We start from the raw sequence: 13,265 nt of genomic DNA, 5'->3' as shown, positions 1-13,265 counted from the left end.
GGCCGGGTTCGAGTTTAGGGTGAAAAATACCCGATCCGACCCGAAAAATAATAATTTTACCTTATATGTTTAAAAATAATTACAATAATACCCTCTATATATTATTATTATTTAATTAAATCAATGTTTTTTATTGAATAAAAATAATATTTTTATTATTATTTCGAGTCGGGTCGGATTTTTAAGTTATATATCGGGTCAGGTTCAGGTCGGGTGGAATCTTGTTTTGATCGAGACAGGTCGGATCTCGGGCGGATAATTGCTTGTTCTTGGGTCCGACCCAATGCAATCCCTACCTGTAACTATGTTGCCAACTTGCCCTATCATCATGGAATATATATATATGATTACAGTAATAGTGAGAATAAACATTACGAAAATAATTGTCTAAAGGCAACGGCGATGATCCGGGCAGCTTTCGCTTTTATCATACACTCCACTATTCATCCATCATCATCACAGCCATCCAAATATCCAAGTGCTTCTCATTATTATTTAATTATTTATTTTCTTCTCATTTCTCTGCAATATATATTCCAAACACTGGCAGAAGAAAAAGCAAAAAAATAAAAAAAAATTGACAGATATATAGCATGCCATATATATCACATGATTATACTTATAATATATAAATATAGTTGTATAAAGCTTGATCATGGCATTATACAATCACATTAATTGTATATATGTTTGGTCCAATAAATTTGGCATGCTCTCTATTCAGAGTGAAGCCATAAACATTTTTCACGAGTCTTAAGAGGGCATTGAAAATGGATGAAAGTGGAAGGCACTTATTACTGCATGTGCCTCACTCTCACATGATCCTAGTGGGCTCTTTAATATATATATATATATATATATATATGCATCGAGAATCACTGAATTAACATGAAAATATAACTCAATCATTAAACTTTGAGTTTATATCAGCAAAAAAATTGATTGTTAATTTGTGTTTATGTTTCTGATCTGCCTTTATTAAGCTTTGTTTGCACGAATGTTTGTTGGTGTTAAGTGGAAGGCACTTGATGCCCCTTAAGCAATATGTGTTGGTATTTTTTTTTGAATTTTTATTTATTCAAGTAGAAATGTTTGAGTCAATTTGAATTTTAGTTCGGGAGGTGAAGTATTAGTTAATCTATGTAAAAGATTAAATAATTGCCTTTATGGATCAAATCAGTCGAATTTTGTATGATCATTACCAACCTAATTCACGTACAATTCGAAATAAATAAAACAAAAACTAAATGCTTGATGAAATTAAACGATAGTGCTGCTCCTTGTGTTGTCCAGAAGTTTGAACCACTGGCTCGAAGGATTACGTGTGTTGTCTTTATTCATGCATTTTGCAATTGTTTGTGATGATAGTGTTGTCTGAAACTGCATCGAGGCAAATGAAATTTCTATCTTTGAGTTTAGTCGAGAGATGCATCTTGGAATCGGATATCATTTCTCATTTTGAATTTGAACCGGTGCAGAAGATGCCGAGTTTTAGCGATGACCCATTCATCGGCATGTAAACAAAAATGTGCTCCTGACCTCCTGTTACTAGTAAAGTCTTCCGAGGGGAGTAACTCCAAGCGTAGGAGTCAGTGCATGGACCTAACTGCAATCGATGGACGTGTTAGAGTTTGATCGAATTCAAAGTTACACAAATTAATTAAATTAATCGGGAAAAGTAAGAAACCTAGTTTGATTAAAAGTAAAAAAAAAATCCGTTTTTAGAAAATCTGCTAAGTATATCTCTAGTTTATAAATTTCCTTTATCTCTAAAAATAGATACTAAGGATTAGGGCTAGAGATTAAGGTTGTCCAAGAGGACTCCTCTTGTATTCTTCTTCTTTTGATATTAGTAAATTTTCTCCTCTTTTGTCCGTGGTTTTTTTAAGAAAGGATTTTCACGAAAAATCTTAATGTCTAGTTTATTGGACGATCATTATGCATGTGATTATCTTCTAACATAAAAAATGATTTTCTTGTGATACAAAGCTCCGTAAAGGGATGGAAGATCACTTTGTGCAGTTTGGTTACTAACAGACCTGGACCTGCATAACTCATTGCGGAATAATGAAAGCTTTGTATCAAATTTTCTATTGACGTCAATCTAGAATAAAAGGAAAATAATATACCTCGGCTTACCTCGGAGAGGAGCTTGGAGAGCTGAAATTCTTTGTCTGAAGCTTTAATTCCTGGGAGCTCGTTCGTCAAGCTCATTCGACCACCGTTGAATAAGGTGGCCATCCGAGTCAGGCCGGTGATCCATTGATCGGATTCGAGATTGAAGCACTTGTCACCGAAGAATCCATTGTCATCTAAATTACTGCAGCACCAATCGGGTTTGTTTATGCGATTGTCAAGTATGACCATGAAATTGTTTTTCCCTAAGCTTGACACCACTGTCTGAAATATAAATACTAATATTTTTATTCAATCAATAAATCAATGCCGTAAAGTTTGGTTTATTAAATACTAATGGGAGAAAACAAGGAGTTGGAAAATCTGTCATACCTGAAAACATCTGTTGTTTAGCCAATGGTGCTTTAGTGTATCTGCGATACTTGAAAGCTTCACTCTATGCTTATCATCTACTTGTTGATTGGTTAGTCTGTTGGAAAGTGTATCATTCAGTTGATGCAACATCTCAATTCAGTTAGAATAAAGATCATAGTCTGTGATGAAATTAAAATTTTTAAAGTTTAGGTCGTGAAACAAGGATGTGATTAGTATATATGTGTATAGTTTTAGATGAAATTTAAACATTCAAAATTTTGGAGACCAATTTTGAATGTAGTTCATAGTCTGAGGATGAATTTGAAATGCTCAAAAGTTTAAGGACTGGTTTGAAATAATAGTAGTAGATTAGGGATGAAATTAAAATATTTAAAAATTTAGAAACCGATTTAAAATAAAAGACATACTTTGAGGATACGCGATGCAGTTAACTCTTATTATTATTATTATTATTATTGATGGGGAGTTTACGGAGTCTAGATTAATGAATCGGCCCTTCTCAGCCTTTCCACAAATAACAAGAACTCTACCTTCAAATTATTCCCTTAATTTGTACATAAAATCAAACGTACAATCAACAACATATAATCTTTTTTTTTAATTTCGTCTTTCTCTATTTCTGTATCACTATTCACATTTAATTTCTCTTGGAGAAGGGACGATAATGGTTCTTGCACTGAGCCCCCTGCATGGTCCATGCTTATATACTGTTACATTTTACGTACATCACCCGTGCTAATCTTCGCCTATTTATCCTTATTCCAATACGTCCCACATTAGGCAAACCCTAAAGTTAAACCCAATAGGGAAGATAAGAGGTGGGGAGGAAGTGAAGAATATCTCGTATATGTGGCTTTGTGTAGTTATTCAACTTGGAAATCAAGGAGATTTGGGAAAGAAGATATATTATCCATCAAACCCTCAAAATCCCATTCTCCCATTTTCAAGTTTTCCCCTCCCCAATGATGATTTTCTACCCCAAACATGTCCCCTACTTTAATGCTCTTATGATCGGTGTTGTTGAAGCAAGTATTATTATTATGATTCTGGTGGTGGTTGTTATTGCTTTTCCTATCATCGATGCTGTTTTTAATGGCTGCAGCATTGTTATCTTCAGTACTTCTACTCCCAAGTGGAGGCACAGAATATTCGCCTTCAAACCCTAATTTCCCAGGCTCCAGATTCCCATAATCCCCATAAAATGATGCCTCCCCCAAACCATCCTGTGTTACGCATGTGGTCACGTCTCGTAAACCTGGTGCACCCGTCGTGCCGTAACGGTTGTTGATATCGAGCAGCGGAACCATCTGCGGCATGGATATTGTGGATGATGAAGAAATCGAGTCCAAGCAAAAGGTCATGGGATGATGATGTTCGCGCAGAGGGAAAATCCTTCCTGCAACAACATCTCGGGGCGGCTCCAATGAATCGCTGTTGTAGGGTGATGAAGATGTGGATGTGCTGTTTTTCAATCTTTTCTTCAGTGTTGAGTTCCAGAAATTCTTTATTTCGTTATCTGTCCTCCCCGGGAGACGAGCAGCAATTTGAGCCCACCTGCAAATTTTTTAACCAGTCAAAATAATGAGACGTGCATGCATCTATCCATCTATACATAATCTATAATATAAATTTTCAAAAGGAGATGTTAAAAATTTGTTTTTTGGCAACAAATTTTAGGTTTAGGGCATTTCAATCGAACATGAAACGATCATATCTGAAAATGAAACCCCAGAAAATATGAGTGGCGATGCATGCTGCTGGTCTGTGGACAGCTATTTGGGGACAATAGCTTGAAGCTCTATTCAAGTAGAGAATGTGGTATATTTGAAAAGCAATTATGAAGCAAAACAAACAGCTAATAAAGCTTCAGTAGGGTTCAAAAGTAGCCTGAAATCTATAGATCAAGAGTATTATATTGAACGGGATTGAACAGCCTCCCGTGCATACAACCACCAACGCATGATTTTACGTAGGAGATATAAATATATAAAAATTTAAGGAGCTAAAATATATTTTAAGTATAAAATATGAAAATAGTATCTAAAACATATCAAAATTTAAAAAAATTAAGAGAAGATCGTTATCCCACCCCTTCAATCCATTCATATATACGTTAATGAAGAGATCTCAACCACATAAGAAACGACCGGTGTTTCACAATGTTGTTCAATATACACCAATGATATCACCATTAATGCATGTGGCGGTGACATCACTATGGTAACTGCGAAATTCAATCTCAATTTAGTAGTACGAGAGAATTTTAAAAGAGAAATAGAACCTGTTGCCGAGGATGGAATGCAAGTGAACGATGAGGTCTTCCTCTTGGGGACAGAAGGCGCCGCGCTTGAGATCGGGTCTCAAGTAATTAATCCAACGAAGGCGACAACTCTTGCCGCACCTCTGCAAACCGGCATTCTTAGCAATGTCACTCCAACAGCCATGGCCACTGTTCAGCATGTACTTCATCAGTTTCTCGTCCTCTTCTGGTGACCACAATCCCTTCCTCAGCTTCATCTTGTTGTTGTTGTTCTTAGTTCTGTCTTTTGTTGCCATATTTTGATCGGGCTTCCTAATTGCCGTGATGGGTCTCGATCTGATTTAGTGGAGCCTTTTTCCTCCTTTTAACTGGCTCGAAGGAGATAAGAGAGAGGAATAATATAGGTGAATTATGGTCGCATTGAAGACAGAGAAAGAGAAAGCTTGATGGGGTGGTAATGGTGATGATGATAGCGATGGTTGTGGGGTATATTTGCTTTAAAATATGACTATGAGTGGAATAGTTATGGTTTCAGTCCCTTTGTTATGCCAAAAACTGAGATTTACTCTCCCTGCTTTAGATTGGACATAATTTGGTCCCTCTAATTCTATAATGTTTTAAGCATTTTCAAATTGGTAACATGATTAGAGATTATATGTGTTTCTCTACCGCGGTTCGGTTACACAATTAGAACTACATGAAAATCTGACAAACCGTATCCAATCACTAATATATTTGCATGTAAGTTGAATGCTTAATATTGATTTTGTTCGTACCAATCGATCAAAATAAGGTACGACCACTTTCCTGGGTTGTGTTGCATCCACGCCTGAGCACAAGCAAAAATTGTCCTCTTTATCGTCTGCTGTATTAATTGACTAAACTAAATTGGACACTACATATGTTTATTATAGGTAGATATTGTCAAAATACTCGAACCTGATTCGAACCTGACCCAATCTTATAAGGGAATTTTTTTTAAAAATCAAGGATCGGTGCCGGACGGGCTGGGTTATATTGTATATAATTTCGGGACAGGATGAGACCGGTTTTAAGGTAAAAAAAATTGACTTAACCCGACCCGGTATAAATTATTATTTTATCTTATATATATATAATATTTAAAATTATAGGGATTTTTAATTTTGTATTATTAAAATATATTCTTTAATTATTAAAAATAAAAATATTATAAAAATATTATTTTAATTATTTTAAAATATTAATTTATTTGGATTAGATCGGGTTAGAGTTGGGGTTTTAATCTAAAATTCGAGGCGGGATCGGGGAGAAAGAAAATCTAAAATTTATCTGGGCGGTGCGAGGTACTCGAGTTTAGCGAATATATTTTTGGGTCGGGGTCGAGGCTGCAAAAAATAGTCCCAATCTGCCCCGTGTCCATCCCTAATTATGGGACGACCCTCTCAGACCAATTTATTTTCATTCACAACGTTAAGATTCAAACCTGTAATTTTATTTAAGGGATCTTAGTGTCTTATTATGCTAGATCAACTTGAACCTAGGGTTATAAATTAGACGAGACAGATCGCGAGCTACTCGAGATCAACTCTGTCAAAGCTCGATAAATACCCAATCAAATGGACTCGACTCGAGTTCTTAACGAGCCGAAACGAGCTACTTGATACTCGAATCGAAAAGCTCGTGAGCGGCTTGAAAATATAATATATTAAGATTTTATTTTATTTAAAATAAACTGCTAATAATATTAACATTTATGTGTTGATTTTAAAAAAAATACAATATAAGGTTTTCATGTATTTAAGATTCAGGTTCGAGTTTGAGTTTGAGGCTTCAATCGAGTTAAGTTTAAGATTTTTTTTTCATTTCAAGCATTTTTGAGCTTTTACGAGTTTTAGTTCATGATTTCGAGTTCGAGTTGAACTTGAAAATTTTAGGCTATCAAGTTTTCGAGTCAAGTCGAGCTCTCATTGTTTTCGAGTCGAGGTCAGCAATACTCGAGCTCAACTCGGCTCGTTTACAACCCTACTTGAACCCGCTAATAATATCATGAAGTAAATAGATTAAACTTTAAATTTTAACATAATAGAGGGACCAAAAAATAAGATTACATATGTGTGAGAGAGCAAGAGTTGGTTGGTTGATGGGTAGAGTGGAAAACGGATTGGAGGGGGACCTCAGTCCTAGGACTGGGATGCGATGGTTGGTCGTCTTGTCTTTGACTCTATCCTGTCTTTTTCGATGCATTTTTCTTCACTCACAAGCTAATCATCATATCTCTACGAGACACAGCCTGTTTTGCTTCCACTTCACATAATGCTCTCTCTCTCTTGGTGAATATGAGACACAATGCATGGTTTATTTTTGCAGAAAATGAAACCAAACCTTCCTTCTTTTGGCTTAAAGCATTCTTTTCTTTCAAGCCACCTTTCTATTAATAGTAAAGTAGCTCAGCACTATAATATATATTCTGCAATGATACCTAATAAAATATATAAAGTAAGCAACTTATAAATCCAGCAACAGAGGCAAATTTTTATGTTAATGAGGACGATCTTGAACTTATAAAATTATAAGAGGGGTGAAAATAAATTTTTAATAGAAAATACATATATAAAATTTAAAATATATGATAATTTTAAATTTTTAAGGAGGCGGCCACCCCACCAGCCCCGCTTAGGTCCATGACTGTATACAGCCAAATGATATGATTATCATCAAACCAGACATTAATAATAATTATTGTTACTGTTGAGTGCTACTAATATTTGTATATTTCTTAAAGTTGTGTTGCAAATTGCTATACATTGATTGTAATACCAAAAAAAAAAACTCTATGCAGCAAGTAACATCTTGTCCAAATTGCCTTATTTCTCATTTATTAAATGGACCCAAACTTATTTTGGAATTTTTAATGCTACCTTATTTTAGTTCTTTATTCACACAAATATGACACAGACATGACAACGTGTTCCTATACCCAGGCATGATTACTCTATGTTGCTTTATCAATCAGGGTTCCCTTCACTTGATTAACAAAAATGTGACATAAGGTCGGTCCATATATGATATATAGTACTCCAAAACTTCCCTTGTCTATATAATATAAAGATATATATTATGTTTCCCTTTACTTACCAAATTCGTCTCCCCTTCTTCATGTGAAGAATGGGCATATTCACTTATCGTTCCACCCCAACTTATTTTATATGAGAGGGATCTTAGTCAAATATACTTGAGGTATATATATATATATATATATATATATATAATGTTTCTTTTTTTATTAATCGGATAGATATAAAGCATTATCTGTTTAAAAATATATCTTGAATGCTCACATCCCCAACGGTATTTTATTTTTTATAGTTATATAACTCTAAAAAAATTGACATTGAGCGATCACACCCTTAATATTTTTAGTACTTAAACTCGAAACCTCAAAGAATAATAATAATTTTTTTACCCTCAAAGTTGTTTGATTCGTGGATATTTTATATATGTTGTATTGTGTGGACATAGATTGCCACAAATTGTGGCAAAAAGTGAAGGGAAAACTCTCAAGCGACTCAAAAGTTTTCAAAGTATTATTTCTTCATCATATCACCAGCCGTCAAGGGGAAAAATATTTTTCATACTTGTAAGGGTTCCAAGCAACAAACTAAATATTTTAAAAATGACAAGAAAAAGAACACCCCACACACATATATTTGTAGATATTTATTGATGTTTAAATGAATATTAGTTGATCAGTTTATATATGATATAATGTTGGCTTACATGGACATAACATATATAATAAATAAATAGTTGTATATTATTTATTATCATAAAGTAGTAGTTCATGTTAAGGTGATTTAATACGGTTAAGGTTAATTAGACTCGGGTAAAGAAATAAGGTATGAATCGCATGTGTGTAAATATCCAAATAACTAATTTCTAATTGATGATGGGCTAATTAGAATTTAAGAATGATGTGCTAGGTTATTTATTAGGATTATGTCTACAAACTAAGAATGAGTCCAGTTGGATAGGGTAAGTCAAATATTTTTATCCTAAATTTAAATTCGATCATACCCAAATTTGTACTCCAAAAAATGACATAATCCAACCTGACCCAAATTTGAATTTTTGAAAATCTTTGGCCTAATAGAATTGGATTTGATCGAAATCTGTTAGATTTAAGTCTCATGCTCCTCCCTAATTATGATTCAGTATTATTTTATATTAGGAAGAAATAAAAATATTAATTTCATTTATAAGTCTTAGAAGTTTATCACTAAATAAATATATAACATGAATTAAAAATCTTTTTGATAAAAAAAGATAATCTTATTAAAGAGAAATAAAATTGTTGGAAATTTCGACGAGCCCAACACACCAACTATAGAGGACCTAGAATATACCACTCACACTACACAACCACTTTTGATGTTGATTAGCCTTTTATTTTTAAAATTCTTAGTGCACAATAATACTTAGGCGACAAGGCCGACCATATATCATTCAGGTGGTATAAACGATCATGTATCAATCAGGCGGTAGAGTCGACCATATAATAGAACTAACACAAGTGCACTAAGAACTTAGAATCAACTATGGCTTAACCGGGTAACTTAAGAGAAGAGAAAACTTTTATTGATATAAAATACAATTACAATATTACCTAGTTACCCCACTACTTTACATGTGTTTATCTCTAAAGCTCTCTTTTTCTAGCTCAAACTTTGGGCTAGGGTGTGCAAAAATATCCAACCTGGTTGACCCGACCCGCCGACCTGGATCTAAAAAAACTGGGTAATTTTCTTAAAAAAAATTACCTGATCGGGTCAGGTACAAAACCCAACACTTTTCGGGTCGGGCCCGAGTCACAAAAATTGATTTTTTTCTGGTACCCCGTTACCTGAGTACCCGGTTAAGTTATATATATATATATATATATATCATTTATAAAATACTTATACACCCGTGACCCGTCCTCCTCCTCCCACCCCACCCAGTTTCTGATTGAAATCCTTAAAGGGCAAAGGTTGCACGCTGCATGCTTCAGACCTGATAAATTTGATGATAAATTTGATATTTTTGTTACTCATTTGATGTTATGGTTTCCTCCCATGAGAACTATGGGAAATCAGACTTTGTCAACGTTGCTAAAGTGAAGGCTCTATACAGTGAGCTTAATATCAAGGTTTGATGTTATTCAGGATTTCTTCCTGGAACATAAAAAGAAAGCAAGAAATGTTGTGTGGTTAATTTATTTCCTATTGTTATTTTTATTGAAGGGGTGTATTCGAGGAGTACAAAAGCTCAAGCTATGAGAAGCTTGTAACCTCAATTGATGGTCATCCTAGCAAAGCAGTGCAAGCAGTGTTGAAGTCCTTCTTGGCGAAGATTTACAAGAGGCAAAATAGAGTATGCAGTTTCCAAAAATGAAGGTATCTAGAGCATTCTCCACTGTTATATTCTATCCTCATTTATTTATCTTTAAATGTTATAATCAATCTTCTTCTTGTAATTTATTCCGATAAACATATGGTTCCGATTTTAAAAAATTAAGTAGAGTTCATTCCTAGCCGATTGAAAAAGTTAAGCCAAAATAGGATGCATGCTCATGTCTATTGATTGTGGTTATTTGGATTAACTTTTCTGGCCTTTATTATATAATCACTTGATGCTCATGTAAGATGGCTTTTCCTGGTACTAATGGTGAATTGTTTGTTGTCTGATGATGGTTTTGTTGATATTTGAGAAATGGATTTTCTTTTCTTTTATATGGATTATTAAAGTATATACAACCATATCAGCTAATATCAACACAGAACTGTTGTGTTAGTAATATATGCCACTGTTACTACCATACTGAAATTAAATATAAACTTTTAGTTATGAACTTTTATGTTTTATTTATTTTATGGATTATTATATTTTGTATTTTGAACTTTTAAATTTTGTGTTTAGATGTTGGACTATATAATTCGAAGTTTCGAATATTTAAATTTGTGTGTTTTTTATTTAATAATTTAAAAGTACATGGATTTCCACACCCCTACTTTTGGCACAATTTTCTCACTTTTTCACTCTTCTTACAATGGTAAAAACTCACTCCTTTTTATAGTTTATAGTGGTCATTAGATTGTTGACACATGTCAACATCTTAACCATTTAACATTAAAAATATATATATTCTTCAAATAGATAATTTTAGATACAATATTAAATAATATAAATATCTATATTTTTCATGGATATTTTTACACATATACCATTTCCTTTTTATTCTGGAATATTCATAATATATAGAAGACAATGCAAATCCTAAAGAATTTTATGTTTCATTTAGTGTGTATATACACACACTAAATGAAACATAAAATTCTTTAGGATTTGCATTGTCTTATAACAAAAACTATAAAAGGGGGGCACGGGTTGGACATGAGGGTTTATTGATCTCGCATATGTTCTTTGCAGAAGATAGTATAGTGTTTGATGAGGCCTTTATTCTGGGTGGATGTCTAAAGTTGTAAAAGAGTCTAGTATTGTTGAACGTGACTTGAAAATTTTGAAATGGAGTTCGACTCGACTCGAAAACTAACGAGTTTAAAATTTTTAAGCTCGACTCGAACTTGAAATCATGAATTAAAGTTAAAAAAGGCTCGAAATAAATAACTTTTTTATTAAACTTAACTCAATTGAAGCTTCAAACTCAAACCTAAACCTTAAATATACAAAAACCTTATATTGCATTTTAAAAAAATCAAAACATAAATGTTGATATTACTAATAATTTATTTTTCAAAAAAAAAAATCTTAATATATTATATTTTCGAGTTGCTCGCGAGCTTTTCAAGTCGAGTATCAAGTAACTCGTTTCGGCTCGATAAGAACTCGAGTCAAACTCGAGCTCAAGTCAAGTATTTATCAAGCTTTGACTGAGTCAATATTGAATAACTCACGATCTGTCTTATCTCACTTACAATTCTAACAATATCTCGAAAGACGTAATTATTAAATACGAAAATATTTTCGAGTAATTAGTAAATTTTGACAAGTTATTAATCTATTAAATTCTAAACCCTAAATCTTAAATCCTAAAAACTACAAAGTTTTGAATTAATTAACATACCAACAACCATTGGAAATAACTGGTTTAGCTCGTTCCAAGAGAGGCCAAGCAAAGATGTTAAGTTTGCAACATCATTTGGGCCTCTAACTTCACATAGAGAAGGCGCAGCACTAGAAAATGTGACATTTTTGCCTCAAGTCCAAGCCATGGGACAGTGTGCTTCATATAATTACTTCATATTGTTCACATCCAAAAATTATATTTTAGTATCTGCCCAAAACACATCTATGATGAACAACCTAAATTGCACCTTATAGAGCAACTAAATGACCATAACTCAATCTTCCAATTTATCCTAGTTGCAGGGATGGACCGAGTAGTTTAGGTATTTTGGACAATCATTCCTATGAAAATTTTAAATTCTTATACAATCTAAGTATTTTCTTTGTATTTTTTATTGACAAATTGTTTTCATTTCTAAAATTTTATAAATCTGTCTCAACATAAAATCTTATGCCCGTCAATGTCTAGTTGATTGCACTTCATCATCTACCGCAATTGGAGTTGTTGTGGGGCTTGTGCTCGCCGGCCATGCCCTTTGGATTCCAAATGTCGTTGATGCTGGCATTGTGGAAGCCCAGGCCATCACCTCATGCATTCGACTCACATCGGAGATGTCTGGTCTACTGTAGTGGTCGAGAGTGATTAGGCAAATTTAGTGCGCCAGTTAATGTCATGTTGCATTGATATTTCAGTGGCAAGCTTTCATCTTATGGAAGCATTACGGCTCCTGCAAGTTCATCGCCATATCTTGGCCCGCTACGTACGCCGCCGTATCGCAAATGTCGCCACCCATATTCTCGTTCAGTGGGCAACATCTTCTAGTTATCCTTTGTATTTTTCATATGATTCTTCTACTTCTATTGCTAATACTGTGCGTCTCATGATGCCCTTTTTGCCTACTTTAATACGTAAACCGTTATTTAAAAAAAAAACTTAGTATGTTATTATAATACTAACAAATATTATATTATATTTTATTATTAAAGATTTTGATAAATATATTTTATTAATTAATATTTTATTTATTAAAATGATATTAAAAAATGATATTATTATTAAATATAAAAATAATTTATTTTAGATATTTATATTTCAAAGTGAGAATTGTCCGTCCAGCTCAGTTGGTAGAGCACAAGGCTCTTAACCTTAGGGTCGTGGGATCGAGTCCCACGGGGGGTAATTCATAATTTGGAGGTCTTCACGGAAGCTACTCTCAACCTAGCGTTGGGGGCAGCCTACTATCATACCTCCCCTTTATCCCATTACATATGAGAATAAGAGTCAGCTCATTTTTATATTTCGAAGTGAAATTTTTATAGAAATATCTTATGAAAAATCTGATCATACGTCAGTTTTCAAAAGATATAAAAAAACATTAATCATAAAAAT

The 13,265-nt window shown here is 33.5% G+C and overlaps 1 protein-coding gene across 1 annotated transcript; it reads right to left on the bottom strand.

Moving 5' to 3' along the window:
• Window positions 1–3,341: 3,341 nt before the first annotated feature.
• On the bottom strand, window positions 3,342–12,669 carry LOC120199427 (transcription factor MYB83-like). Its single transcript, XM_039200510.1, has 3 exons — window positions 12,599–12,669; window positions 4,793–5,083; window positions 3,342–4,065 (listed from the first exon to the last, which is right to left on the bottom strand). Exons 1-3 carry the CDS (start codon window positions 12,667–12,669, stop codon window positions 3,375–3,377), a joined length of 1,053 nt encoding a protein of 350 aa, XP_039056441.1. The 3' UTR covers window positions 3,342–3,374.
• Window positions 12,670–13,265: the final 596 nt, after the last annotated feature.

The sequence above is a fragment of the Hibiscus syriacus genome, unplaced genomic scaffold (assembly GCF_006381635.1).
Source record: "Hibiscus syriacus cultivar Baekdansim isolate YM2019G1 unplaced genomic scaffold, ASM638163v2 tig00005459_pilon, whole genome shotgun sequence".
Lineage (NCBI taxonomy): Eukaryota > Viridiplantae > Streptophyta > Magnoliopsida > Malvales > Malvaceae > Hibiscus > Hibiscus syriacus.
The sequence above is the reverse complement of the archived record's forward strand: the minus strand, read 5'-3'. Positions and strand labels throughout refer to the sequence as shown.

Excerpts from the sequence above, each read along its gene's own strand:
- LOC120199427 (XM_039200510.1), bottom strand. The coding sequence starts at position 12,669 with ATGGGTGGCGACATTTGCGATACGGCGGCGTACGTAGCGGGCCAAGAT. Across the intron at positions 5,084-12,598 it reads GCGATGAACTTGCAGGAGCC|GAAGCCCGATCAAAATATGG; the intron begins GTAATGCTTCCA and ends CACGGCAATTAG. Across the intron at positions 4,066-4,792 it reads CATTCCATCCTCGGCAACAG|GTGGGCTCAAATTGCTGCTC; the intron begins GTTCTATTTCTC and ends AAAAATTTGCAG.